This window comes from Montipora capricornis, chromosome 7 (assembly GCF_036669925.1).
Source record: "Montipora capricornis isolate CH-2021 chromosome 7, ASM3666992v2, whole genome shotgun sequence".
In the NCBI taxonomy this organism is placed as follows: domain Eukaryota; kingdom Metazoa; phylum Cnidaria; class Anthozoa; order Scleractinia; family Acroporidae; genus Montipora; species Montipora capricornis.
The window spans coordinates 42510953-42538041 of NC_090889.1; the positions used below are offsets into that span (position 1 = coordinate 42510953).

Below are 27089 nucleotides of genomic sequence, written 5' to 3' on the forward strand. Positions count from 1 at the left end.
TATATTAGCACTTACTAGAGAATAAATATGATACATAAAAGCCAAAAATTAACAATCAAAAAGATAGGTGCGTGGTAGCCAGAGTAGCCATTGGCTTTCGAGCTGGATACCACCATATTAAGGATAAATGCGGCATTAAACAAACATTAAATAATAAACATATCTAATTGTTTCAATCATTAACATACACACATTGTTTTAAAATATATATGATTACATCTAGTCATTATTATATGAATATATGGAGAGGCTTAAATTACAGAAAAATAAGTAATAAGAAATTATTGCACTGATCAAAAATTACAATTCAGTTTTTTAATTATTTTGTGTAAGTAAGAGAAGCTGTTTGTATTGTTTTTTAAAAGAATTATAAGGCAATTTTTTTAGGCTGATAGAAACTGACTCCCAGATTTTTGATGCTGAGAACTGAAATGTTGATTGACCATATCTAGTTGTTATACATATACTGTAAACGTTTTGACTTGATGCATGCTTGGTGTTATGACAATGGATTTCAGATGCTGGTGTAAGAGCATTTGAGAAAAAAGCTGGAATAACTTTTTTCATAATTTTGAATTTTGCGGGCAAGAGTGCTATCCTCAGCTTGTTTGATGTTATTTGATTCCAAGATTCCAAGTAGAGTATAGTAAATTTTAGCATTTTCTGATTTTGTTTTGTCAAAACCCTTGTGAGTCTTGTTTTGCATGCATTGCCCCAGCTCATGATACCATAGTTTAAGTAGGGGTAAACAGGAGTATAATATAACTGCTTAAGGATGAAAGCATAATTGTGTTCTTTCGTCGATCCTTCTTCTTGGAGGTCCTTGGCCCCTTTCATATTGGATTCCATCTTAAGTTCGACAACATTTTTCTTGTTTCCGCTGCGGGGTCCTTGACCTCTCCCATAGGGGCTTTTCAGGGCCAACGAACGTAAACATTGAAACAGAACAGAAAAATAACCTTCAGAATTCCATCTGGCCGGGGCAAACCAATAGCCCTTTTTACGGTTAGTTTTTCTTATTTGCATTACAATGTAATCTAACGTGGATGCTAGGCAATTTCGGGTTAAAACTACAAAATAGCCCGAAACCACCTCACATACATGCTAGATTATATTGTAATGCAAATGAGAAAAACTAACCGTCAAAAGGGCTATTGGCTAAAGTTGGAGAGTAGTTGAGGCAGGGACTACCAGCATCAAATTCAATTAGTGTCAGAACGGGTCTTGAACTCGGGATGCTCGCGGGATATCAGGGTTAGTGTAGTTAGACCACACTGGCTGCCACTGCAACTAGATTTGATCTCAAGCAGCGCGTTCTTCCAGTTTTAGTCGAAATCGTCGTTCCAATTTAATTTTTCCACATTTTGGAATTTCATACTGACATCCCGAAGTTCTCGCTGAGCTTGGTATGGATAAATTAAAAGCTGTGTAAATACTCCCCCTAAAGAATAAAAAGTGGAGTGAGATAATTGCTTTTACTTGAGCTGTTTGTTTACTTTTTATCGACATTTATGCCGGAAAGTCCTTTTTTCAAACACTAGAACCCATGTTTAAAAAAAAATCTTTTCATATTTCTTTTGTGCGGCAAATTAAGACGAATAGCAGCTACTCTTTCCTAAACAAGAAAGGACTTTGCTTGAGCAGATTTGTTTCTTTCCATCTAAAACCACTTTTAATCATTTTAAAACTTGTTTCTCCCAAGAAACGAAAAGGGGAAGAATATAATTTTAACTGCTGCAAATAAAATATTATTATTTTTTGTAGAGGGGTTTTTTTTTTACATGTAAAATACATATAGGTGTAGCGGGTTTTCCCGTTAAAGTGTTAACAATGAACTAGTCTTAAACTAATTCACCGCTTGTCTGTTCCAAGCCCAAGTTTGTCTTCGATGCTTGAATCTTTTTTAAGGAAGCGCCATGCATACAAACAGAAGAAGATTTTCGAATGGGCGTACTGTGCAATGTTAGAGATCGACCATATCGCGGTTGCACTTTTTAACTAGTTTGAGAAAGACTGGAATTCGACGAGGAATGGTACTGGGATTGATTAGTATCCTACACAACAATATTGCAGTTCAGGAGATTTTCTAAAGCCTTTTTAATGTTTGACTCCCCGAGATCTTGAAGATTTACTCCCATCAAAGCTTTGTATCTTGAACATAATCCGCGGCCTCCCTTATTTCATACCTTCCGCAACATCTTAACTTTTTAAAGATGTGTTTGATTGTTTCTTTATATTTAAGAAGTCTCCAAGGATGAGATGGAGCCGACCCAGAGAAAGAGAGAAAGACCGGAATCCGACGAGGAAACGTAGTGTGGTTAATCAGTATAATGTTTGACTCTTCGAGCTCTTGAAGATATACTCCCATCAAAGCCTTGTATCTTCAACATGATCCACGGCCTCCCTTGTTTCATACCTTCGGAAACATGTTCGCTTTTTTAAGATGTGCTTGAATGTCTCTTTATATTTAGGAAGTCTCCAAGCGTACAAAAATGGATTGATTGCAGAATTCGCGTACATAACAGCGGCAGCGATAGAATACACAAGCATCAGCAACGACAAATTGCATGTAAAGCAAATGTACAATATGATCTGTACGACGAACCAAGGAATGAAACACAATAAAAACGCAGAGATGACAATTGCAATAGCTTTGCTCACGGTCCTTTCTCTCTGGAGTATCATTTGACGAGGTACCCCTGCATGCTGGTCATCCAGTACTTCGGTGCTGTGTGAATACTTGTGAAAGCGGTACAAAGTGAGAACGTTGATGACCACGATGCAGATGAGAATACAGAAGATTTGTACATTATAAAGAGTTCCCATTAGCGCATAATGCTTTCGCAACAACGAGAACACAAACCCAAACACTAAATTGTAAATCCAACACGTGAAAGAAACGATGCAGACTCGTTTATTCGTCACCTTGGCTCGATACTGGAGAGGAGTCACCACAGCAAAGAATCTGTCAATGCTGAGAAGAAGTATATGACCAACACTTACGTTTATTAACGTTGCAAAGAACTTTAAAAAACCAAATTGTGCGTTGGTGTACTTGTATAATAAGGCCAAACCCCAAAAGGCAGCGAGTGGACAGGCAACCAGCCCAACCAAAAGATCTGCAACAGCCATGGAGAAGATGATAAAGTTCGAAGGCGAAGATCGAAGTTTTCGAAGAGGGTCCATCCAAACTGATAAAACAATTAGGAAATTTCCAAACGTTGTTATTGGGAACGTGATCGTAGCCAGAACAGCAACAGTAGTGAAGATTGTCCCAGCGTTATCGACATTGAGCCAAACTTGAACCAAAGCTTCTTCACTTGTCATGTTCCAATAGTCAACGATACCTCGAACAGTCGCCATGTTGATAACGATGATCTTCTGAATTAGCGCCTTAAACTAAATAAGAATTCTTGACTTCTCTCGGGATTCAGCAGAACTAACGTTAAAATGATTGCCAATATTAATTTAACTGTGCGTTGAAATTGACGTAATATTGGAGAAAATTTGCATATTTCCAAATCTTTTAAGGACACGTCGAAAACTGAAAATGGCATAAGATAGTAAGCTCATTACAAGCATTTTGCTAGGTTCTGTGAGAGGCTCTGTCAAACCTTGCCTTTCCTTCTTCTTGATCAGCTAAGCTCTTTTCTGCGGAAATTTCTTTTTTCTGCAGCAGATGTCCGTTTAGAGATATTGCCCTATTTGACAGGAAGGTGCAAAATAAGATTTTCAGCTTATTCCGGATGTAGTATCTGTTTTACCGTACAGTGCGTAGTTTTATTTTACATTTTGTCTGACTTCTTTCTCGAAAAACATCACGCACAAAAATATAACATTAAAGAGTTTGTTATCCTTCTGCCATTTTTCATCTAACCCACTTTTAATATCATGACATTATCCTTGCGATTATCTGCTTTTTTATAAGAACGATCAAGCGAGCTGAGATTAAGCAAAATTTTAAGAACATACTCAGGCTGACAGTTCATTAAGAACATTTTTATTTTGCTCATCTGTTTTTTTGTTTGTCTGTTTTTTGTCAGTTTTGTGAGTAGTATAATTTAAGGTAAAAGAAATGCAAAACTGTAGTCCAATATGACAATTAACTCAAATACTAAGGGAAGTTTTTTTAGCATGAACAATGTGGTTTTCTCATTGCAAAAAACACCATTGTTAATACAGGGGACTGGTTTTTAAGCTCGGCAAACATCAAAGGAGCAAACAAAGATGCGAAGATTTAGGTTGGAAAGTCCACGATCGCGTACAATCTTTTGTTTTGCGCTCATACACTATGCATGAAATTACGTAACCAACACATTCTCTATTGGTTAGTTTTTCAGTAGGGAGTAAAAAACTATTGTGTTTTGTGCACGGCCAAGTCCAAAACAAAAAGAAAAAAATAACATACAATAAATAAATTTGCCGGGTTTCATAACCATTCCCCTCTATTAAATATGCATATGGATACACTGAATAACCAGAGTGGGAAACAAAACAAGTACCAAGGTAGGCACTTACAGGGGATGTCCCCAAGGGTCTTCATTTGGACCAATGCTTTGGAATGTGTATCAGAAAGATGATCATCAATTGCATTGTAGTTCACTAAATGCAGAACAGGTTATGAGTAACATCAATAGTGATGGAGAACTTACATCTAAGTAGTATGATGACAATCTTTTGGAATGTAATCCAAGCAAATATCAGGTCATGATCATAAATAATAGGTCCGACAAACTTTTAAATTTGACATTAGCAACAACACTATTTATCCCAAGGAAAACCTTTAATTAAAGTGGTACTACGACCAAAACAACAATTCTTTTTTTTCTTTGGATTTCAAAACTATGTTAACAAAACACTAACTGACCCAAGTTTTAAGTTCTGAATTTAAAAAGACACCTGTTTATTTTAACTGGAATTTTCTTATTTATTGGTCCGCCATTACTCACTTTAACATCTTGAGAGAGCTGGGTCCAGGAGAAAATGACGTCAAAGACTCACTAGTTTAAGAATGCAATGCGTGTGTACGCGGCTGAATTAATATGCAGCACGGGAGTTTCGGGCTTTCAGACTTTTAAACCCGTGTTTTGCATATATAATAAAATGCGTTTATACACTGAAATTTTGAGCTAGTGAGTAAATGACGTCATTTTCTCTAGATCCAACCCTCTGAGGTCCAATCGGTCAGTTTTGGACGTTAGTAATGGCGGACCGTGAAATCCAAAAATAATTACACTCAAAGTGAACAGCCTTTGGATAAAACTCAAAGCTCAAAATTTTGCCAGTTAGGTGTTAAGCGAACACGCTTTCAAAATCTGAACAAAAAAAGGAAATGATTTTTTGATCATAGTACCACTTTAAGTAAACAACCCACTTTGTTCAACTATCGCCAGCATGTGTTGGACCCAGGCGATGACATGTCGTATTAGTACTTGTATTGAGTGAGCAGTCGAATAATCTTGTCTTGATTATCTAATCGTTATCCAATTTGGTGACCATTATATGCAGGCCTATAATAATGAAATTGTGGGTTCGGAAAGTCTGAAGGGTTACCGTGTCCGTTATACACAGGTGACCGCTGTAGACAGGTCAACTTTACAGTAACTATAAGACACTATTTTCGGGAAGTTGTTTTGTGACTGTAATTTACAGGGTGACCGCTATAAACATTGCCGTTTTACACAGGTTTGACTATATTTTACTTCACCTAACATACTGTAGTTTATCGCTGCATTTTTGTAAGGCCTCAGATAAGAGAAAAATATAACGTGTCAATGAGAGAGGCCTCAGAGCTGTACACTCTAACTGGAGTATATCTTACAATAGTTTATTGGCTCGAGCCAAATGACTATCTTTATAATAAAAGGCTTCAGGATACTACCATTTTAATATATAAAGTTCAAAAATAATTTGATACCTGACAACATACTCAACTTAGTTTAAAGACCTCCAACTAAATATAATTTTAGAAACGCAAATTTTGTCATTCCCACATTTCCAACAGTACGTTATGGGATTTTTCGGACGTCAATAGCGTCCCCGAGTATAGTTGTCTAACTGTGGACTGCTATAACATTACAGTCCGGGGCATGGATCTATTTTATGAAAATAAGTTAGGGGATGGCTTAACTATTCATCCATTTTCTATAACACGAAATAACTTTGGGACATCGTTAGCAGCAATAAGATGTGAAACCTTAACTGCTATATCGGATGATATATTATCATGTGACATGCTAAAGTTACTTTTAGGACAGAAATCTGCTCAGCTAAGCGGCAACACTCTTTATCATTTTCTGGTGGCTGGATTTACCTTTACGATATTAAAACTACTGGGTACATCGTTTCTGTGCTTGGACAGTTCAATATAATTTCAAATATATGTCCGAAGAAAGAGATCACTTTTCATAGGGGACTGGGCATTAGTACAAAATCCTGTATACTTAAAAAACTAGACATATTTAACAAAGGCCAAGCACAGAACGTTTTCTTTTACCATTTTGACTTATTTAATAGTAGCGAAGTGAAATAAACATTAGCATAACATGAGTTGTATGGCTGTGAAAAGTCACGTGACTTCATTTGCATACGTCATCCACATAAATATAAAGACTTTTGTGACGTTATTAGGCTGCGGAAGTCTTAGGTTGTTATTACTGAACCTTCAGAAGTTAGACCACCCCCTTACTTTTTGTGCAATAATTTGGGGCCAGCTTGGGGACCATGCCTAATTTACTTCAGTTAAAATAGTGCAGAAAAGAGGTAACTCAGTAAAAAAAAGGCACAAACAAAGCACTGGTCTCGAACGATAATAAAATGAAAATCGGCTTGAATTCGCAGAATAATCCACAGAAAAACTGGTCAATGAGCAAACGGTCAGAGAGATGGGCAATCAAATGCGAGCCTTGGGTGGTGCAATTTATGGCACAATTTTCGCGTGATTGCTTGGTACGCGTGCGTTGCTTCTGCTTAACCATCTCGATTTTTTTCAAGTATATTATTTATACGTAATCACATGCAATTTGGAATAAGTAAACAATTTTGAAGACTGCAAATTGCACTAGCCCGATTTTTGTTTGTCTTTGAAAAAATTTACTCGTGTTTGCCTCGAAATCATGTGATTACCCATACAAATTCTTGTATACCGGGTATACAAATATAAAAACATTTCAGGTGAAATCGTTGACGGCCTGCGGTGGGAGAACGGCTGTGCTGTTCCCAACCCAGCTTACCCACATTTGTTATGTGAAGCTGCCACTTAAAGGGGTGTCTAAGACACCCGCCTGGTACGTTGATGTCAAAGGAGCAAGGGTGGCACCGTCGGTTAGTGCGCGGCCTTGATGCATAAGGTCCCGAGTTCGATCCCCGAATCTCTCATCCTTGTTTCGACTTCTTTCCTTTCAGTGTAGCCTAAGTAGCTTTAAATACCCTTAAAACGGAGCATTGATGGAAAAAATGGGGTAAAATGAGCGCACCGTTGGCTTTCTGGGAGAATACTCTGTAGAGAGTAAAGGAACTTCCGATGTTAAATAAGGTGTACCTTTACCTTTTTTAAAAAAATATACTTGTTTTATTGTTTGGTTCTTTTAAGCATAGTTAATATATGGATATAGTTACGAAACTCGACATGTTTCTTTGTTTCATGTTTTTGGTCGCTGTTTTGGCCCTGACCAAGCACAAACTACACCCTTTTTCTAAATGACAGCCAATCGAAAGTTTCGATTAATTTACTCAAAACTCAGGCTTGAAGCGAGGACAAAATATTGTGCATAGTCACGCTCAGGTTAACATGAAGAGCGGCAGTATTTTTCTTTCTTTTGAAGTTCTCGGGGATTCATAACAAGTCCATTTAATTACGATTTATGCCTCTACATTGCAAACAAGGACCAGATTTTCTGTGGATTATTCTGTGGATTCAAGCCCATTTCTATTTTATTATCCGGCCGAGACCAAGCGTCAAAGGCCACTTATAAATCGACCACCATAGCGACTGTTTGATGCATTCAATCTTCTATATGCCAAAATCTAACCTAAATCCTTCCAGCTCCAATTCTTAGTAAATGAATGACATTATCTTTCTTTTTCATCTGACAATTTTTTTTCGTAGAGACAGGGCTCGATTGCGTGACCTACGGCTCGATTGCTTAATTTAGCTCAAACGTGAAGCATGATTTTCTCTAGCGACGCAAGGATAAGTAACTTATGCTAAGTGAAAACGAACGTCGACATAAATGTGAAAATCAACAACGGCCTCCGCCATTTCGTTGAAATGCTCAGACGAAGGGAATGTGAAAGGAGTGCTTTTATTTGCCAGATAAAACAATTTGCTGTGTTTCGTTTTCACACAACGTTAGAAGCGAACGCAAGCATAAGGGTAAGCACAAGGAAAAAGACAATTTTTTTATCCTTGCGCATGTGTTTATGGTTGCTTCAACCCCGCTTTTACGGTAAAATAAGCGCTCTTATGTTTGCGCTTGTGCTTGCTTCGTTAGTGAAAATCAGGCTTTAGGTACTGAATGTCCGTGTGCATTGCTGACCTATTTGAACTTCATTTGTTATTAATACTCTTGTTAAATGACATAACAGAAAACGCGCCCAGAAAATGAAGATGCTTTTAGATACAAACAATACTGACCTTAAGACATGTTTTCACTCTCCAGCTTAAGACTCCCCGTTTAAGCCTAACTTTTAGCAAAAGAATATGAGGTAGGACAGCGAATCCCTACTCCCCATGATAATTATGGGAAATCAATTTTTGGATCGCGCCCTTGCTGCGATGGTTTTTTATCTCTCGTTACCATGACCGCGCCGTCGACTTTCACATCACCAACTGACCAATAAGGTCTCGTCTTTAAAATAACCCACGCAGTATGACAAGGCACTAATAATAGAAGGACCAAATATAGGGATTCGCTCTCTTACCTCATTCTCTCGTTTAGGGCCTGCCAGAGTAAATTTTGTAAGAGATTTACGTTTACATTCAGCGTATCTTTCGACTCTTTTCGTACAACGTAACCCTGTCTGGTTCATTTTTTTAAACATTTCACTTGGATATATCACCGCCCGAGCGACTCCTGATATTGTCCTTTCAAAAACAAATTACCCCCAGACACGGGCCCCATGATGCCACACTGCCAGGTTAAAGTGTTGTCGTATGCTTTTTTTGTGATGACCGGAATCGACAGCAAACCACACGCCATATTCAATGCATACCCTATCGAGCCTCACATTACAATCATGTGATGTCTGATGTCTCACAGGATATTAGAGAGCTTTAGTTAGGAGAAGGACGAATACCGGAAGTGATGAATTTCGCATGCCTGTGAAGTGGTGTCTCTAAGATTCATTTTTTTAAACTAATCGTCAAGAAAAGAAATGTATATTTGAAGTGCATTTTATATATGTAAGATAGCAGTGATCCTCGAAGTTAACTGATCTCTAAAGCCACACGGTTGGGAGCAGGTCGCTTTTTTGGGCTCATGTGTTACCGTGAAAGAACTCACGAATGAAAGAAGTTGAATTTGAGGCCGCCTGAATTTCTCAGGTGTCCGCAAAGTGAAGGAATTGCTTAAATTAGATACATACATACTTACTTTATTGACCACTCCCCATAGGGGCTTTTCAGAGCCAATAAGACACAATCACGACAGAACAGAACATTTAACAACAACTGTTAAGAATCCCAACTGGCCGGAGGCAAGCCGTTTGGCTATTTACAAGTGCAGCTGAGATGTTGAACCAGGGACTACCAAGAATAAATTCAACGAGTTGTCAAAATGTTTCTTGAATCCGGGATTGTCCAGTTAAGTGCGAGAATCAGTTCTATCTTTCGCAGTGAAAAAATACTTAGCAACATAAATACGGTAGTTGTCAAGACAAGTTAAATAAGAAATAATCTCACTTACGTTTCCCGTTCGTGTCTCAAAAACGTGGCATGCTCAAGCTCCCTATATCGACGTGATGCATGACAATTAGCACATAGAGGTCAGTGGTTTGCACATCACGTCATAGCATAGGCAGCCCAAGTTCGCGTCACTAGAGAGTGTGTAATAATTAATTACTAGTGGAAAGATGACCTTTGAGTGCAAGCGGTGTTGCGTTACAGGCAGCCGTTGAGAATTTAAACGCGTTATAAGACTGTATGGGAAATAAAATATCGTCGATTATGAAGCCTAAAAAACGCTCAATTTAACGTTCATTCAATAAGATGAATAAAACTGACTCACCTCTGGTGTATTCTTGTGCATTTTGGTGCTTATTTTACCGTTTCGGGAATTCCGTGTTTTCACTGCTCTAAGACGAAGTCAAGGCAGCACACTAAGATTTCGACCGTAGTCAGCTCAGAGGCGGTTTGCTCCTCGAAAATCCATCCCAGCCGCGATTTCACGCAAAGTTAACGCCCCATCATTTGCGAATCTCTGTGAACGCTTCGTCGTCAAAAATCCCCACGCACTTGGCTGGAAATCAGCATTTTCTGCTTCCGATTCCACGTTAGCTGATGAATTTAACGGCTGATGATCTTGTGAATGGTCACGGAGCTTGGGTCCGAGGTCAAATTAACTCCACCCGATGAGGTAAAGTCATTTCATGTACAACCCTTACCCCACCCACACAGCGGCTTCTCGAACAGCTCCATTGTTACGAGCGCCGCTGTGGGGATGTTTTTTCCTACCAATGAGTTTAAGTTATTTCCAAGAATCCACGACAACCACCATTTCGCACATGCGTAAATGACATAACCATTCACAGAACAATTGCCAAAATGCCGTATGAAGTTGTTTTCGGAATCTCTCAGTCGGAGAAAATAAATCAAAAAGCCACAAATGAGTGGACAAGTCACAGCTACATCAAATACTGAGCAGGAGAATGGTCAATAAGTTGAAAAAGTGGATGAGCCAGACATTGAAGGAGAGCGGTGTCTTACACTTGCGAACTGTAGACCGCGGAGTGCAGACTAACCATAAATCACAGTTATTGAAAGCTAACCGCTCAAAAATGGGTCCTGAGAGTTAAATACTGCTTATCAGCGCTATTTGTAGGCAGCCAGCAGTCTGCCTTTTGCAGTTATCATATACGCCAGAAAGGGAAGAAGGAAAAGAAGAAGTTCGAACTTCAGGATTATGTGATGCTGAAAATTAATAAAATGGAAAAGGAAACGCCCCTTCATCCATGTTCACTACTTGCACAATCCCATAATACACCTCTATTACCCCCCAAAAGTTTTGCATAACCATTGTTTGCAATTTCTCCTGGGACATGAAGATGTCTCAAGAAAAGTCGAAAACAATGCCTATGCAGATTTTTGGGGGATAAAAGAGGTGTATTTTGGGATTTGTGCAAGTCGTAAATGTGCTACTTGCTCAAATTCTAGAACTTGAAGGGGATTGTGCCAAAATAATCACAAAACTTGGATTTATCACTACAAAAAGACTCTGCAAATTAAAAAAAAAAACAGATATTTTATTTGATAATTCAAGAGAAAAAGGGTTTTCCCTTTTCTTGGGGATGTAATTATCTGAGCCTACAAAATGGCTTCTGATCAATAGATTATGAAAACCTTTTTCCTGGCTTTTCAAAGTTTTGTTTTTTGTTGCTTTTGATTATTGCGAATTCAAAGTAAGCAAAAGATAGAGCAAATAACTAACATCATGTTTGTTTCAATTCTTTTATTCCTTATAAGATAATTTAATATTGTTGCCCCATGCCCTCTTAAGGAGATTCATCAATAAGCAATGTCCTTCTAAAAGGCTCTGAGAAAGAAAAGTAGAATCGGTTATCATGCACAGTAAACCTAACCCCAACCTTAATGCTCACTATTTAAAATCAGTGCCCAGACTTAAAAACCATTGGGGTTTTATAAAATACTCATGAAAATTTTAAGCTACACTAAGTTCATCATATATTACACGTACTTGCTAATAAGTGCTGGGTTTTTGTTGCTGTTTCCTACTATCAATTTAAACCTAGTATAGTTAAAATAAAATGACCTAGATTCAAATTAAAATTAACCTGACTTAACTGAATTTAACTGTAACAGATATAATACAATATATTCTCAATTGACCACTCCTATAGGGGCTTTTCAGGGCCAATGAATGTAAACATTAAAACAGAACAGAACAATAACTGTTAGGAATCCCAACTGGATGGAAGGAAACCAATTGGCCATTTACAAATGTGGCCGAGACGTTGAACCAGGGACTACCAGGATCTAATTCAACGAGTGGTCAGAACGGGTCTTGAACCCGGAACGTTTAGATGCTAGGGTAAGGCTTAGTGTGGTTAAACCACACTGCCTGCCACTGCCACTGGATTTAATCTCAATCAGCGCGTTTTTCTAGTTTTAGTCAAAATGATCGTTTTCGTTAACCAATTTCAATGTTTTCACACCTTTGAATTTCCATAGACACACCCCGAAGTTCTCTCTGAGCTTCGTATGGATCAATCAAAAGCTGTGCAAATACTATCCGTAAAGAATAAAAACTGGAGAGAGATCATTGCTTTTACTAGAAGTCTTTCTTTACTTTGTATCGACATTTATGTCGGAAGTTTCTTTTTCAAACACTAAAACCCATGTTTTTTTCAAGTTTTCATATTTCTTTTGTGTGGCAAATTAAGACGAAAAGAAAATACTCTATCTTAACTAGAAAGGACTTTTCCTGAGCAGATTTGTTTCTTTCTATCTAAAACAAAGTTTAAGGATTTTCAAGTAAAAACTCGTTTCTCCAAACAATAGAAAAGGGGACATCATTTTAACTGCACCAAATAAAATATTATCTTTTGTAGAGAATACTGCATTTTCTCAACATGTGGAATACATATAGGTGTCGCTAAAAATGAATTTCAAAGTCTTAAACTTATTCAATGCTTGTCTGTTCTAAACTCGGGCTTCTCTTTGGTGTTTAAATCTTCTTTTAGGGAAACGCCATGCATGCATACAAACATGCGTTGATTGTGGAATTGGCGTACTGCGCAATGTTAGCGATCGACCATGATCACGGTTGCACGTTTTAACTCGTTTTAGAGATCACAAATAAAAGCCATCTCTCACTTTTCCTTTGGATGAGATGGAGCCGACCAAGAGAAAGAGAGAAAGACTGGAATCCGACGAGGAAACGTAGTGTGGTTAATCAGTATAATGTTTGACTCTTCGAGCTCTTGAAGATATACTCCCATCAAAGCCTTGTATCTTCAACATGATCCACGGCCTCCCTTGTTTCATACCTTCGGAAACATGTTCGCTTTTTTAAGATGTGCTTGAATGTCTCTTTATATTTAGGAAGTCTCCAAGCGTACAAAAATGGATTGATTGCAGAATTCACGTACATGACAGCGACAGCGATAAAATGTGCAAGCATCAACAACGAGAAATTGCATGTTAGGCAAATGTACACTATCATCTGTACGATGAACCAAGGAATGAAACACAATAAAGATGCAGAGATGACAATTGCAATAGCTTTGGCCACGGTCCTTTCTCTCTGGAGTATCATTTGGCGAGGTAACCCTGCATGCTGCTCATCCAGTGCTTCGGTGATGTGTGAATACTTGTGAAAGCGGTACAAAGTGAGAACGTTGATGACCACGATGCAGATGAGAATACAGAAGATTTGTACATTATAAAGAGTTTTCATTAGCGCATAATGCTTTGGCAACAACGAGAACACAAACCCAAACAATAAGAAATAAATCCAACACGTGACAGAAACGATGCAGACTCGTTTACTAGTCACTTTGCCTCGATACTGGAGAGGAGTCACCACAGCAAAGAATCTGTCAATGCTGAGAAGAAGTATATGACCTACACTTACGTTTATTAGCGTTGTAAAAAAAATTAAAAACGGAAATGGTGGGTTGGTGTACTTGTGTAATAAGGCCCAAGCCAAAAAGGCATGGAGTGGAGAGGCAACAAGACCAATCAAAAGATCTGCAACAGCCAAGGAGAAGATGATAAAGTTTGAAGGCGAAGATCGAAGTTTCCGAAGAGGGTCCATCCAAACCGATAAAACGACTAGAAAGTTTCCAAACGCTGTCATTGCAAACATGATCGTCGCCAGAACAGCAACAGTAGTGAGGATGGTCTCAGCGTTGTCGAGATTGAGCCAAACTTGTACCAAAGCTTCTTCACTTGTCATGTTTCAATAGTCAACGATACCTCGAACAGCCGCCATGTTGTCTTAAACGAAATAAGAATTCTTAACTCTTGCCGGCATGATTGTCAATATTAAAATAACTGTGACTGGAAATTGACGTGTAATGTTGAAGACAATTTGCATATTATCAACTCTTTTAAGGACACGTCAAAAACTGAAAATGGCATAAGATAGTAAGCTCATTGCAAGCATTTTGCCAGGTTCTGTGAGAGGCTCTGTCAAACCTTCCCTTATCTTCTTCTTGATTAGCTGAGCTTTTTTCTGCGGACAATTTAGTTCTTTTTCTAGAGCAGATGTCCCATATTGCGCTATTTAACAGGAAGGTGCAAATGAAATCATCCTTAACGGGGATTTTCAGGTAATTCCGGATGTAGCATCTGTTTTACCATGAGGCACGTAATTTTATGTTTACATTTTGACTGATTTCTTTCTCGGAGACCATCACGCACGAAAATAATTTATAGATTTAGCCAAGCCTAAAAGCTGAGCTCCCGTTTCTAACCCCAGAAAGCAATATAGTGTATATGGAAATAATTATGCCTCTGCATAAAGTGCAAAATTAATTGTCATTAGTGTATACAGTTTGCAGTGTTCAAACACCTCTGAGCTGATGGCAGTAAACAAACAAGCCTTGCAAACAATACCCAGCAATTTTAATCAAAAACTAAAACTTAAATTGCATGCACAGTAATCTCTTTCACAGCATTTTCCGTTTGACTTATAATCTTTACACTCTCTCTCTTCAGTTTAGAACAACAGCAAAAATCTTCCTAATTAAAAAGTGAAGCTACAGAGTAGTAAATCGCTTAAGAAGTTACCCGACTGCAATTTCACAGTCAAACAAAGCAGCTCACGATTGGACATCCATTTCACACAAAAAACTATAAATGCGATTGTTGAAATATGCCAGAATCTCTGTCAACACGGAATTGCAAACCCTTTTTAGCGAGTTTTACAAAATATGCGTGGGAGCGAGGCAAGGAAAACATTACCTGAAAGCTAACCGTTGTAAATATGTCAACAGACTTAACTGATTAGAGTTTAATATGAAGTGCTTGTTTTCTACCCCATATGAACCATGTGAGCGTTAGCTCTACTAATGAAAATGGGCCCACACAAGGACAGAGAAAAACTCTGACCAGGGTGGGAATTGAACCCACGATCTTCGGGTTAGATGACCGCTGCTCTACCGACTGAGCTACAAGGTCAGTCGGAAGCAGGCCGTGGGAATTGACCATGTTAAAGTCACGGTAATGTACATGTAAAAGTACAAGGAAGGATTACGTTTTTGCAAACGTTGGCCGTGAAGCATTATATTTCAAAAGACTTTACTGATTAGACACTCTAATCAGGTCGTGGGTTGAATTCCCACCCTGGTCAGAGTTTTTCTCTGTCCTTGTGTGGGCCCATTTCTATTAGTAGGGCTAACGCTCACATGGTTCATATGGGGTAGAAAACAAGCACTTCACATTACACTCTAATCAGTTAAGTCTGTTGAAATATAGTGCTTCACGGCCAACGTTTGCAAAAACGTAATCCTTCCGTTGTAAATATGTGTTTTGTCTATCGCTCCATTTCTCTCAGCTTTGTGGTGTTCTTCATTGAAATTTTCTCTTCTTCTCCTTCCTCGGCTTCTCTCGAGTCTTTCTTCGCTTAAGTTTCTCAAATTTCGTCGCCTCTTCTCTCATGCTCTTTCGCTTTTCTTCAGTTTTCCTGCTCTTTGTCCCGTTGCTCGTCACTAATATGATTTCTTGCCAGGAAAACGCGGGTTGCCAAATGCAACGCTGCTACGCGATTTCTCGTCAAGGAAAATTGCCCGAACACTACCGTCCCCAGAGGCTCTCCTGCCTCCCAACTTCCACCCCAACAGTCTCTACGGGCGGACGGGCAGACGTACGTGACGTCATAACCAAAATTTCTTGCATGGATAGATTTCCCAAAACATCTTACCCATGGTGCTTCGCGCGCCTGAGCTCCACTGTAACATTGAACAGTTTATCGTCCTTCTACCATAGGTGCTTTTTTATAAGAAGGATGAGGCGAGGTAAACCAAAATACTTGATTTGACTGTCAAAGAATTGCAGCTGTAACTAACTTAAACAGACACCCTCTCGGTCTTATATACGATCTGATTACAATATGTTATATTTTTAACAATAAGGAGCTTTAGCAACGACGACGGGAACATCAACGAAAGCATCATCACATCATTGTAATCACTGAGAGACTATTCCAAGCTGCCACAATGGTGTGGCAGTCCCTGAAGAATGAAATTGATATGAGTCAAGCTTAATTTAACGGAGAAAATGAAAATTCATCCTCGAGTGCCGCTGTCCTACATAAAACCTCGAATTTTGTATTTCATGTTGTTGTTTTGCTGACGACGGCAAAGAAATGGACAAAAATGAAAAACGCACTTGCAGAACGTGCAAAGCTATTGCTTTTGCCTACTAAATATGCAGATTTGTGACGTTCTCGTTGCCGTCGCCGTTGTCGTTGCTAAAGCTCACTAATGGAAGAACATTCTGGAAAGTCATGATGAGAGATAACAGAAGTTTCTAATCTGACTTAATATAAACGCTATTCTGGATCTTCCATTAACTTCTAGAAACTTCGTCACAGTTGGACTGTACTGCGAATACCACAAGGTGCGCGATAGTCATTACGCATCTGACGTAAGACGTCATTCAAAATGGTCCAGAAAATGCAGAGGGTCAACGAAAAAATCTCAAAACAGATCACCCTTGAAACCACAGGAACCCAGGATTATGAACTGCGTTTACATTGGTTGGACGCAAATATTTCCTAACGTAACTGTGGTGTTATGTTTAACACTGAAACCAAAGCAAATTCTGTACTAAATTTGTCTCGTTGGATATGTGTTTAACAAACTCATTGAAGGAATCGAACACCTTGAATGCATCTGTGTTCATTCAGTTGTCTGTCAATTTATATTCATTTGCACTCAACTGTGCACAATTTTCAGGTAGAAAATATAATTGGAACTGTGATTAATTCTTGACAGTCAAGAATTATTGAAAGAAAGCTTGTTGCCTATTTTATGCTACATTAGTCAAGGAATTAGACGCTCCGTGAGCGTAAACTGGGTTGCCTTTGGTATCTGTTACACAAAAACAGAGGGCACTGAGTTGGGTGGTATTGAAGGTGCAGAAACTGGATTTTCCCAGGAGTATTGCTGCTTGGGGCAATTCGAAAATCACAAAGAAAAAAGCCCAGGAATCTAATAGGTACTCCTGGTAACTCCTACAATGGAAGAAGCAGGCCTGGGGATCGAGCTCGAACGCGGCATGTTGCTGATCTTCCCCAGAGCTTCTCAGTCAGGAACCGAAACATTACTTAGTTTTGTTTTGTTTCGTTTCCTCAGAAACGCAGAGTATCTAATACTCTTTTTCTTTGGCCATCTCAGTTTTATCAGTTTTCATAACGATGACAAGAATTCTTGCTGTTTAGTCATTCTGGTGTAAAATGAAGTTAATTTGGGAACCCAACAATATTTTTTTAAGCTTATCTACGGGAATTTAGTAGCCTGCGAGCAGGCCTCTCTCTGCGACGGGACAGAAAGAGAGCCTGCCCGCATCCCTCTGAAATTTGAATGCCGCCTCCTGATGTCACGCTGAGCGAATTGTCAAAAATTAGCCAATCAGCGCACACCCGAAGAAAACATTGATGTAAACAGTAAGCCACGCGATGTGTATTTCAAATTGTTGGTAGGTACTCCCAAAAATTGTAAAGGAAGGAAACCTTCGCCAGAAAATCCTACCAACTACTGCAGATGCTGTAAAGCGTAGCTTAATATTCTGTACCGGTAATTCGTCGAAGTCCATCTCCGCGGAATATATGTTTCATTCGTCAGGCAAATATTTAGCACAGAAACTTAAAACAACGGGAATCGTAATAGGACTAATAGAATAATGCCTTTTCCCTGACCGCATCTCCACTGTGTGAGACTCGTCGACCACAACTGCCGCCACATTTTCGTAAAGCGAAGCAGACTTATCTTTTTTGATTTATTTTAATGGAATACAGGCATTACAACTACTACATTACACTTTAGTTCTAGACAGATACAAAAGATATTCTAATACCAACACCACTTTATTTCAAAGCCTGATCGAGTATTTGTGATTACAGATACGTATTTCACTAATTCAATAATTTGAAAATTGGAATATTTCATTTTTAAGTGTATTGGAGTATTGCGGAGTTACCAGGAGATCGAGCAATCATTGGTGAAAGCCGCATTTTCGGCTTAACTAAATATTTAGTTATAAAAACGAGCGATAAAAAACGACGTTTTGACCGCTCCACGGTCATTTTCAAGTTAGTTCGTGAATAAAATTTCCGCATATACACAATTTCTGAAACAATGGAATGAAGGTAAAAGCTAAGTATTTAAATACGAACAATAAAAACAAAAGTAACAGAATGCGAAAATAAAGTGTAAATAAGAGGTGAAAAGAATGAAAACTATTGGAAGTGTTAAGCAAGTCTAATTTTGGCTTAAGGTCCCGAGTAAAAAACATTTCAAAAATCAAACAACCGAACTTGTTCGAGCACTTCCTCAGGACCCTAAAGTTCTTGGCGATTTCACATGGCTCGATTCCATTTTGTTCTCTCACATGATTGCCGAATACCGATCGTTTATGCTCCTCGACACGTTGATATAAGTGTCGGTTCGCATTCTTGATGAAAAAGTTGCCAGTTTGAAGAAAGTTTAAAACCACGGTTCAGCATTGTTTTTAAGGACGGTGCCTATTATTGTTATTGCGCATACGTTCTGCGCATCTCGAGATACTCGGATTTCCTATCGGTGATGCTTACTAATACACAGATATTTTTGCGAGGTTTAAAACTATCCGGAGAAAGTACATCTTAGTAAGTACTCTTGGTATCCAAAAAGAAAATTGGGGGTAACCATGCATTTTTGAGAGATTTTGAAGCTTCAATTTGAGAAGGAACGCCATACATTGCTTTGTAGTATAAAGCTTTTTTACAAATATTATTCATCAATTATCTTTGAAAAATGCGTGGTTACCCCCAATTTTCTATTTGGATTTCACTAACACTTGTTAAGATCTACATTTCCTGCATAATCACAAACCAGGGCAAAAATATCTTTAATTAGTAGGCACCGTCCTTAACAGAGAATGTTTATACTTCATATCGACGTGGCTATGGTAGTGCAGAAGCAGCCCAGTATCGGTTGGTTTTCTGTAAACCTTTCTGTCTCACCGGTTAATATTTCTGATAATTTCTATTCCTAGGAAAGGAAGTTTCCCGTTTTTCTCAAGTTCCATTGTAATAATATAATAATATTATTATTATTGTTTATAGCGCGCAAATTAACATTCGAATATGATCAAATGCGCGTTACACCTAAGATACCTGAAAACTATAAACAAAATGCTATAAGAAAAACTGTATACATCATATAAAAGCTAAAATACATCATAAAAACTAATTCCACCGTATTAAAAATAAGATAATGAGCAATTAAATTAGGTAAATATAACAAAAAGCCGTGCGAAACAAAAAAGTCTTAACCTTAGTTTTAAAAGTGTTAAAACGTTGTAGAAGTTGTAAAACTAATGGAAGGGTGGATTTTATTCAATGTTGAGAGAAATGTGGAGGCAACTTGAACATCGGGCATTACGCTGAGGGTAACGTCAACGTCGCGTTTATAGAAAGTGGGCATCTTGTTTTGGTTTGCTAGTTGTTCTTCGATGTTACACATGAAGGCATTCGCCATCAGCGGTCCAAGAGGAGAACCCATGGCGACTCCATCCACTTGTTCGTAAAGAACTACCTGTGGACTGCTATAACATTACAGTCCTGGACATGGATCTATTTTATGAAAATAAGTTAGGGGATGGTCTAACTATTCATCCATTTTCTATAACGCAAAATAACTTTGGGACCAGCATCGTTAGCAGCAATAAGATGTGAAACCTTAACTGCTATATCGGATGATATATTATCACGTGACATGCTAAAGTTACTTTTAGGACAGAAATCTGCTCAGCTAAACGGCAACACTTATTATTATTATTATTATTATTATTATTATTATTATTATTATTATTATCATTATTATTATTACAGCTCAATTTATATTTAAGCTTAACTTTAACAAATCGCGAAAAAAGTTAAACGTTCTTATTAAAACAAGAGTATACCTGACGAAATCTATAAATTGAAATTAAAAAAGTATTTTAAATGTGTGTATTTCACTGCATTAATCACTCTACAGCCGTTATGTCTTAGAAAAGAGTAGCGCATAACGAATCCATTGATTACGCCACCTCAGCCGGGGTTTGCATAACTTCGAGTGCAATTTGCGATGAAATAAGCACTCGAGACTTAAATTTTTTCAAAGTTAATAATATCATGAAAAAAACACTCCATTCTGATTGGCTAAGAGAAATGCAGTTTTTAGTTAAAATAGTGCAGAAAAGAGGTAACTCCGTGCAAAATGAAGTCATAAACAAAGAATTGGTCTCGGACGATAATAAAATGGAAATCAGCTTGAATCCACAGAATAATCCACAGAAAAACTGGTCAATGAGTAAACGGTCAGAGATGGGCAATCAAATGCAAGCCTTGGATGGCGTAATTTATGGCACAACTTTCGCGTGATTGCGTGGTACGCGTGCGTTGCTTCTGCTTAACCATATCGATTTTTTTTTCAAGTATATTATTAATACGTCATTACATTATTTTTCGGGTGCAATTCGGAAAAAAAAAAAAATTTTGAAGACTGTAAATTGCAGTCGCCCGTTTTTTTTTTGTCGTTGAAAAAATTTACTCGCGTTTTCCTCGAAATCATGTGATTACCCATACAAATACTAGTATACCGGGTATACAAATATAAAAACATTCCAGGTGAGATCGTTGACCGCCTGCGGTGGGAGAACGGCTGTGCTGTTTCCAACCCAGCTTACCCACATTTATTATGTGAAGCTGCCACTTAAAGAGGTGTCTATGACACCCGCCTGGTAAGTTGGTGTCAAAATGCACTTATTGTTTGGTTCTTTAAAGCATAGTTAATATATGGAGATAGTTACGAAACTCGACATGTTTCTTTGTTTCATGTTTTTTGTCGCTGTTTTGGTCCTAACCACGCACAAACCACACCCTTTTTCTAAATGGCAGCCAATCGAAAGTTTCCATTAATTTACTCAAAACTCAGGTTTGAAGCGAGGACAAAAGATTGTGCATGGTCACGCTCAAGTTAACATGAAGAGCGGCAGTATTGTTATTTCTTTTGAAGTTCTTGGGGATTCATAACAAGTCCATTTAATTACGATTTATGCCTCTACATTGCAAACAAGGACCAGATTTCCTGTGGATTATTCTGTGGATTCAAGCTCATTTCCATTTTATTATCCGGCCGAAACCAAGCGTCAAAGGCCACTTATGAATCGACCACCATAGCGACTGTTTGATGCATTCAATCTTCTATATGACAAGACAGAACCAATTTATTCTAACCTTAATCCTTCCAGCTCCAATTCTTAGAAAATGAATAACACTATCTTTCTTTGTCATCTGACAATTTTTTTTTCGTAGAGACAGGGCTCGATTGTGTGACCTATGGCTCGCTCGATTAATTTACCTCAAACGTGAAGCACGATTTTCACTAGCGACGCAAGCATAAGTAACTTATGCTAATGTGAAAATCAACAACGGCCTCCGCCATTTCGTTGAAATGCTCAGACGAAGGGAATCTGATAGGAGTGCTTTTATTTGCCACATAAAACAATTTGCTGTGTTTCGTCAATTTTTTTATCCTTTTGCATGTGTTTATGCTAGCGTCAACCCCGCTTTTACGGTGAAATAAGCGCTGTTATTCTTGCGCTTGTGTTTGCACTTGTGCTTGCGTCGCTAGTGGAAATCAGGCTTTAGGTACTGAATGTCCGTGTGCATTGCAGACCTATTTGAACTTCATTTGTTATTAATAGTCTTGTTAAATGAGAAAACAGAAAACGCGCCCAGAAAATGTAGATGCTTTTGGATACAAATCAATACTGACCTTAAGACATGTTTTCACTCTCCAGCTTAAGACTCCCCGTTTAAGCCTAACTTTTATCAAAAGAATGTGAGGTGAAATCTATTTTTAGATCGCGCCCATGCTGCGATGGTTTTTTACCTCTCCTTACCATGACCTCGCTGTCGACTTTCACATGACCAACTGACCAATAAGGTGTCGTCTTTAAAATGACCCAAGCAGTATGACAAGGCACTAATAATAGAAGGACCAAATATGGGAGATTCGCTCTCTTACCTCATTCGCTCGTTTAGGGCCTGCCAGAGTAACTCTTGTAAGAGATTAACGTTTACATTCAGCGTATCTTTCTTCTCTTTTCGTACAACGTAACCCTGGCTGGTTCATTCTTTAAACATTTCACTTGGATATCACCGCCCGAGCGACTCCTGATATTGTGACAGTCCTTTCAAAAACAAATTAACCCCAGACACGGGTCCCATGGAACCACACTGCCGGTTGAAGTATTGTCGTATGCTTTTTTGTGCTGACCGGAATCGATAGCAAATTAACCACACAATGCATACCCTATCTAGCCTCACACTACAATCATGTGATGTCTGATGTCTCGTAGGATATTAGGGAGCTTTAGTTCGGAGAAGGACGAATACCGGAAGTGATGAATTTCGAGTGTCTGTAAAGTAGTGTCTCTAAGATTCATTTTTTAAAACTAATCGTCAAGAAAAGAAATGTATATTTGAAATGCGGTTTAAATATGTAAGATAGCAGTGATCCTCGAACTTAACTGATCTCTAAAGCCACACGGTTGGGAGCAGGTCGCTTTGTTGGGCTCATGTGTTCCCGTGAAAGAACTGATGAATGAAAGAAGTAGAATTTGAGGCCGCCTGAATTTCTCGGGTGTCCACAAAGTGAAGGAATTGCTTAAATGACATACATACTTACTTAATTGACCACTCACCATAGGGGCTTTTCAGAGCCAATAAAACACAATCACGACAGAACAGAACATTTAACAACAACTGTTAAGAATCCCAACTGGCCGGAGGCAAGCCATTTGGCTATTTACAAGTGCAGCTGAGAAGTTGAACCAGGGACTACCAAGAGCTAATTCAACGAGTGGTCAGAACGTTTCTTGAACCCGGAATTGTCCATGCAGTTAAGTGCGAGAATCACTTCTATCTTTCGCGGTGAAAAAATATTTAGCAACATAAATACGGTAGTTGTCAAGACAAGTTAAATAGAAAATAATCTCACTTACGTTTCCCGTTCGTGTCTCAAAACGTGGAATGCTCAAGCTCCCTATCGACGTGATGCTTGACAATTGACGCATAGACGTCAGTGGTTTGCACATCACGTCATAGCATAGGCAGCCCAAGTTCGCGTCACTAGAGAGCGTGTAATAATTAATTACTAGTGGGAAGATGACCTTTGAGTGCAAGCGGTGTTGCGTTACAGGCAGCCGTTGAGAATTTAAACGCCTTATAAGACTTTGTATAGGAAATAAAATACCGTCGATTATGAAGCCTAAAAAACGCTCAATTTAAAGTTCATTCAAGAAAATGAATAAAACTGACTCACCTCTGGTGTATTCTTGTGCGTTTTGGTGCTTATTTTACAGTTTCGGGAATTCCGTGTTTTCACTGCCGTTCTAAGACGAAGTCAAGGCAGCACACTAAGATTTCGACCGTTGTCAGCTCAGGGGCGGTTTGCGCCTCGAAAATCCATCCCAGCTGCGATTTTTTCACGAAAAGCTAAAGCCTCATCATTTGCGAACCTCGGTGAATGTTTGGTCGTCAAAAATCCCCACGCACTTGGCTGGAAATGAGCATTTTCCGATTCCACGATAGCTGATGAATTTAACGGCTGATGATCTTGTGAATGGTCACGGAGCTTGGGTCCGAGGTCAAATTAACTCCACCCGATGAGGTACAGTCATTTCATGTACAACACTTACCCCATCCCCACAGCGGCGCTCGTAAGGTTCGCAAATGTTGGGGGTTTAGCTTTGCGTGAAAAAATAACTGTTAAGAGCAAATGTCCACAAAAATCAAATATAGTCCGGTAAGACTTGAAAATTTAAATTCGCCCTACTTTTGCATACAAGTAGGCATCATTAAAAGTAGCAACGCCATGCGTTTTCTTTCCTTAAATATTTCGGTATTTCCGAGAAAAACAAGATTTTCGATTTCACGTCCTGGCATCCAGTTAACGAGTCCCAACCGTGCTGAAAATCGATCATTTTCATTCGATTCGCGTGTCGCATTTATGGAGCGCAGAAAAGTTGTAATACAACCAACTTTTTGCTTAACTCTTCCTTGTCCAAAAAAGCACAATTACAGGAAAATTGGTTTAATCTATTTATTTGGCGGTTAACAAAAGTAGAGTGCCCTCAGACGTAGAGTTCGACGGTGGGTGAAAAGAATTGACATTTTGACCATGTGCCATATCTCGGAATTCCAAAAGATTTTAGATTCTAACTATATAAGGATAGGTCTTCCAATATATGTAAAGTTTAGTTTGGGAAAATGAATAAGCACTCGTCAAAAAATTATTCAAATCGTACAGAAAAATCAAAATCATGTCAGTAGTCGAATGCGTGACCAAACATTACCCCCGTATTTATAATTAATGAAATCCCTTCATTTCGAAATATCTGCATTACTTAAGCACACTGCAACATAAATATGTTCACTTTGGCTCGGATATGATACCTTGATTGTCAAAGAAGGTTTCTCTCCAGTCATTTCTTCAATGGCGTTCCGGTAAGTTTGTAAGACGAGAACCTCCGTAACGGGCATCTGTTTGGTAGATTTAACCACAAAAAGCAATTTTGCGAAGTCCCTATGCAACCTGTACCTTGGTGGTTCATTGTATTGCTCGATAGAATCACTCAACCTGCTTTGAAGCAGAAATAGCCAGGGACAACGAATAAGCCACATGTGTGATCGCTCCGTCTTTCTAATTTGCATATTGAGCAGCATGTGGCAAAATTCTTTGCACTGGGTAGGGGTGGGGATTTTTGTAAGCTGAGCGTCTGCCAATAACTTGCAACAAAAAACGCATTGGAATCTCAGTACTGTGGTTCTACGGAAAACGAAATTTAGAATTACTTTTTTTTGTATATTTCATGCTATTGACCATGCGACAAAAATGTTGGTTTATTGAGATTAATTTTGTTTACTTTTCCTAGACGACACTAACTTAATTGACTAATACATAAAGTAAAAGAAAGTCCTTTTTCCCAAGAGAAATTTGAGCAAGGCCGCTGTTAAAATCTTGGCATTTTCGTGTTCTTTTAAAATTATAGTTGGTAGTCGTTGTTCTCACGATCGACACGACCATAGCAAATTATGCATCAGTCAATTCCAACCGTTCCCCACCCCACCCCCCCCCCCCTTCCCTCCTGGCTAATCCCCGGGCATTAGCATTTTCTTTAAAAATGAGTAAATTCCCTCGCTGGGCTGTCTAAATGCCCCGGGAGGGGATGAAGAAAGAGGGCAAATACCCCGTCCCCGGGAACATTGACTTCCAACACCTCTGCAGTTTTTTATCAATCAGTGAATAAAACGTTCAACTGTTCAGTATTTTAATACAACTGTAAGACGTCAAGAACAACAGGACGTGTTGGTTGATTCTTATTTTATTTATTTTCTTATATTTTGTTTTTAACCGTTTGCTAGAGGATAGCGTGACATTAAATATGTTGTTGTATAAAAACCATTATGTTTTGAATATTTTGACTAGAATAACGACAATCCTGTTAACAGTGTTTAGAATAAAACAATTACCAGTTTTAGAAATCTCACAACTTTAATATTTTATTTCAATACGTTTTAAGCTCGGAAGATCAGTCTCGAAGATCGCATCATTTGAATTCGGAAATCTTAAGTATTTTAACTCCACTTTCATGAATTTAAGAAAAAAGCTAGGCTAGTTTTTAATGCGAAATAGTCGTGTTCACGTCAGTGATTGTTTTGTGATAAACAAAATATAGTTCACCTTGCCCCTTATATGTATATGCTTACAAGTGATGAAGAAATCATTACCTAAATTTGAGAAAACATACCTTAAAAAACATCTGCAAGTTTCTCTCGTCCCTGACGGACAAGCCATTCATCGACAAACGCCTCGTCTTTCCTAATGAACTCATCCATGGAACTTTTGAAAACACGTGTGTCAAATGACCGGGGTTTCGCCCCAGGGTACGCAAATGCCCAGCCCCCGAGCCGCGATAAAATTGCGAATGCCCCACCCCCGGGACTGACAACGTGAGCAGACACCCCGCGGTTGCCCGGGGGGAGGGGAGGTGGGCACTGCTGGAATTGACTGATGCATTAGAATTTTAGAATGAGGATCTGGAGGACATCGGAGAAGAGTCAGTCGCAGCTGGTCAATTTCCAATTTTTTTAAATTCAGGCTTTGCTGGTCAGTTTTTGATTTTGATTTCTCTGACGCTTTATTTAATTTTCTCCTTACACAGTCTGTTCTCTTGACCAGTGACCAGTGATTTTTGATTTTTTACCTGGTGAAGGGGCACTTCCGGTTCTGTGGTCCACTGAAATCCCCAATCTCACCCCCATGTGCGCTTGCCTCGGGCATAAATATGCAAATTACGCGTTGAAAGTCAACAACACGGAGGACCATCAAAATGGAAACTCAAAGGTCAAATATTGAATAACACTTGAGCGGTTTACTGATTACTAAATCAAAGGACACAGACATTGATACAGATAGTGATACATACAATGACTACATATGCATTTGTGGACCAAAACTTATTCAGTTTATTGTGTTTTATTTTAAAAATGTTATGTGGCTAGTTGTCGAAAACTCCGCTGAATTAATATACAGGGGAAAAAAACAGTTTGCAAAACTCACGATGTCACAAATCAAAGAGGTTAAGCATTTTT

The 27089-nt window shown here is 38.6% G+C and overlaps 2 protein-coding genes across 2 annotated transcripts; both read right to left on the reverse strand.

Moving 5' to 3' along the window:
* Positions 1 to 591: 591 nt before the first annotated feature.
* On the reverse strand, positions 592 to 4698 carry LOC138057228 (adenosine receptor A2a-like). Its single transcript, XM_068903282.1, has 2 exons — positions 4519 to 4698; positions 592 to 3701 (listed from the first exon to the last, which is right to left on the reverse strand). The coding sequence occupies exon 2, from the start codon at positions 3361 to 3363 to the stop codon at positions 2368 to 2370; it is 996 nt and encodes a 331-aa protein (XP_068759383.1). The 5' UTR covers positions 3364 to 3701; positions 4519 to 4698; the 3' UTR covers positions 592 to 2367.
* A 7085-nt stretch (positions 4699 to 11783) lies between these two features.
* On the reverse strand, positions 11784 to 14165 carry LOC138057984 (adenosine receptor A2a-like). The gene has a single exon (XM_068903885.1). The coding sequence runs from the start codon at positions 14133 to 14135 to the stop codon at positions 13176 to 13178; it is 960 nt and encodes a 319-aa protein (XP_068759986.1). The 5' UTR covers positions 14136 to 14165; the 3' UTR covers positions 11784 to 13175.
* Between the last annotated feature and the right edge of the window lie 12924 nt (positions 14166 to 27089).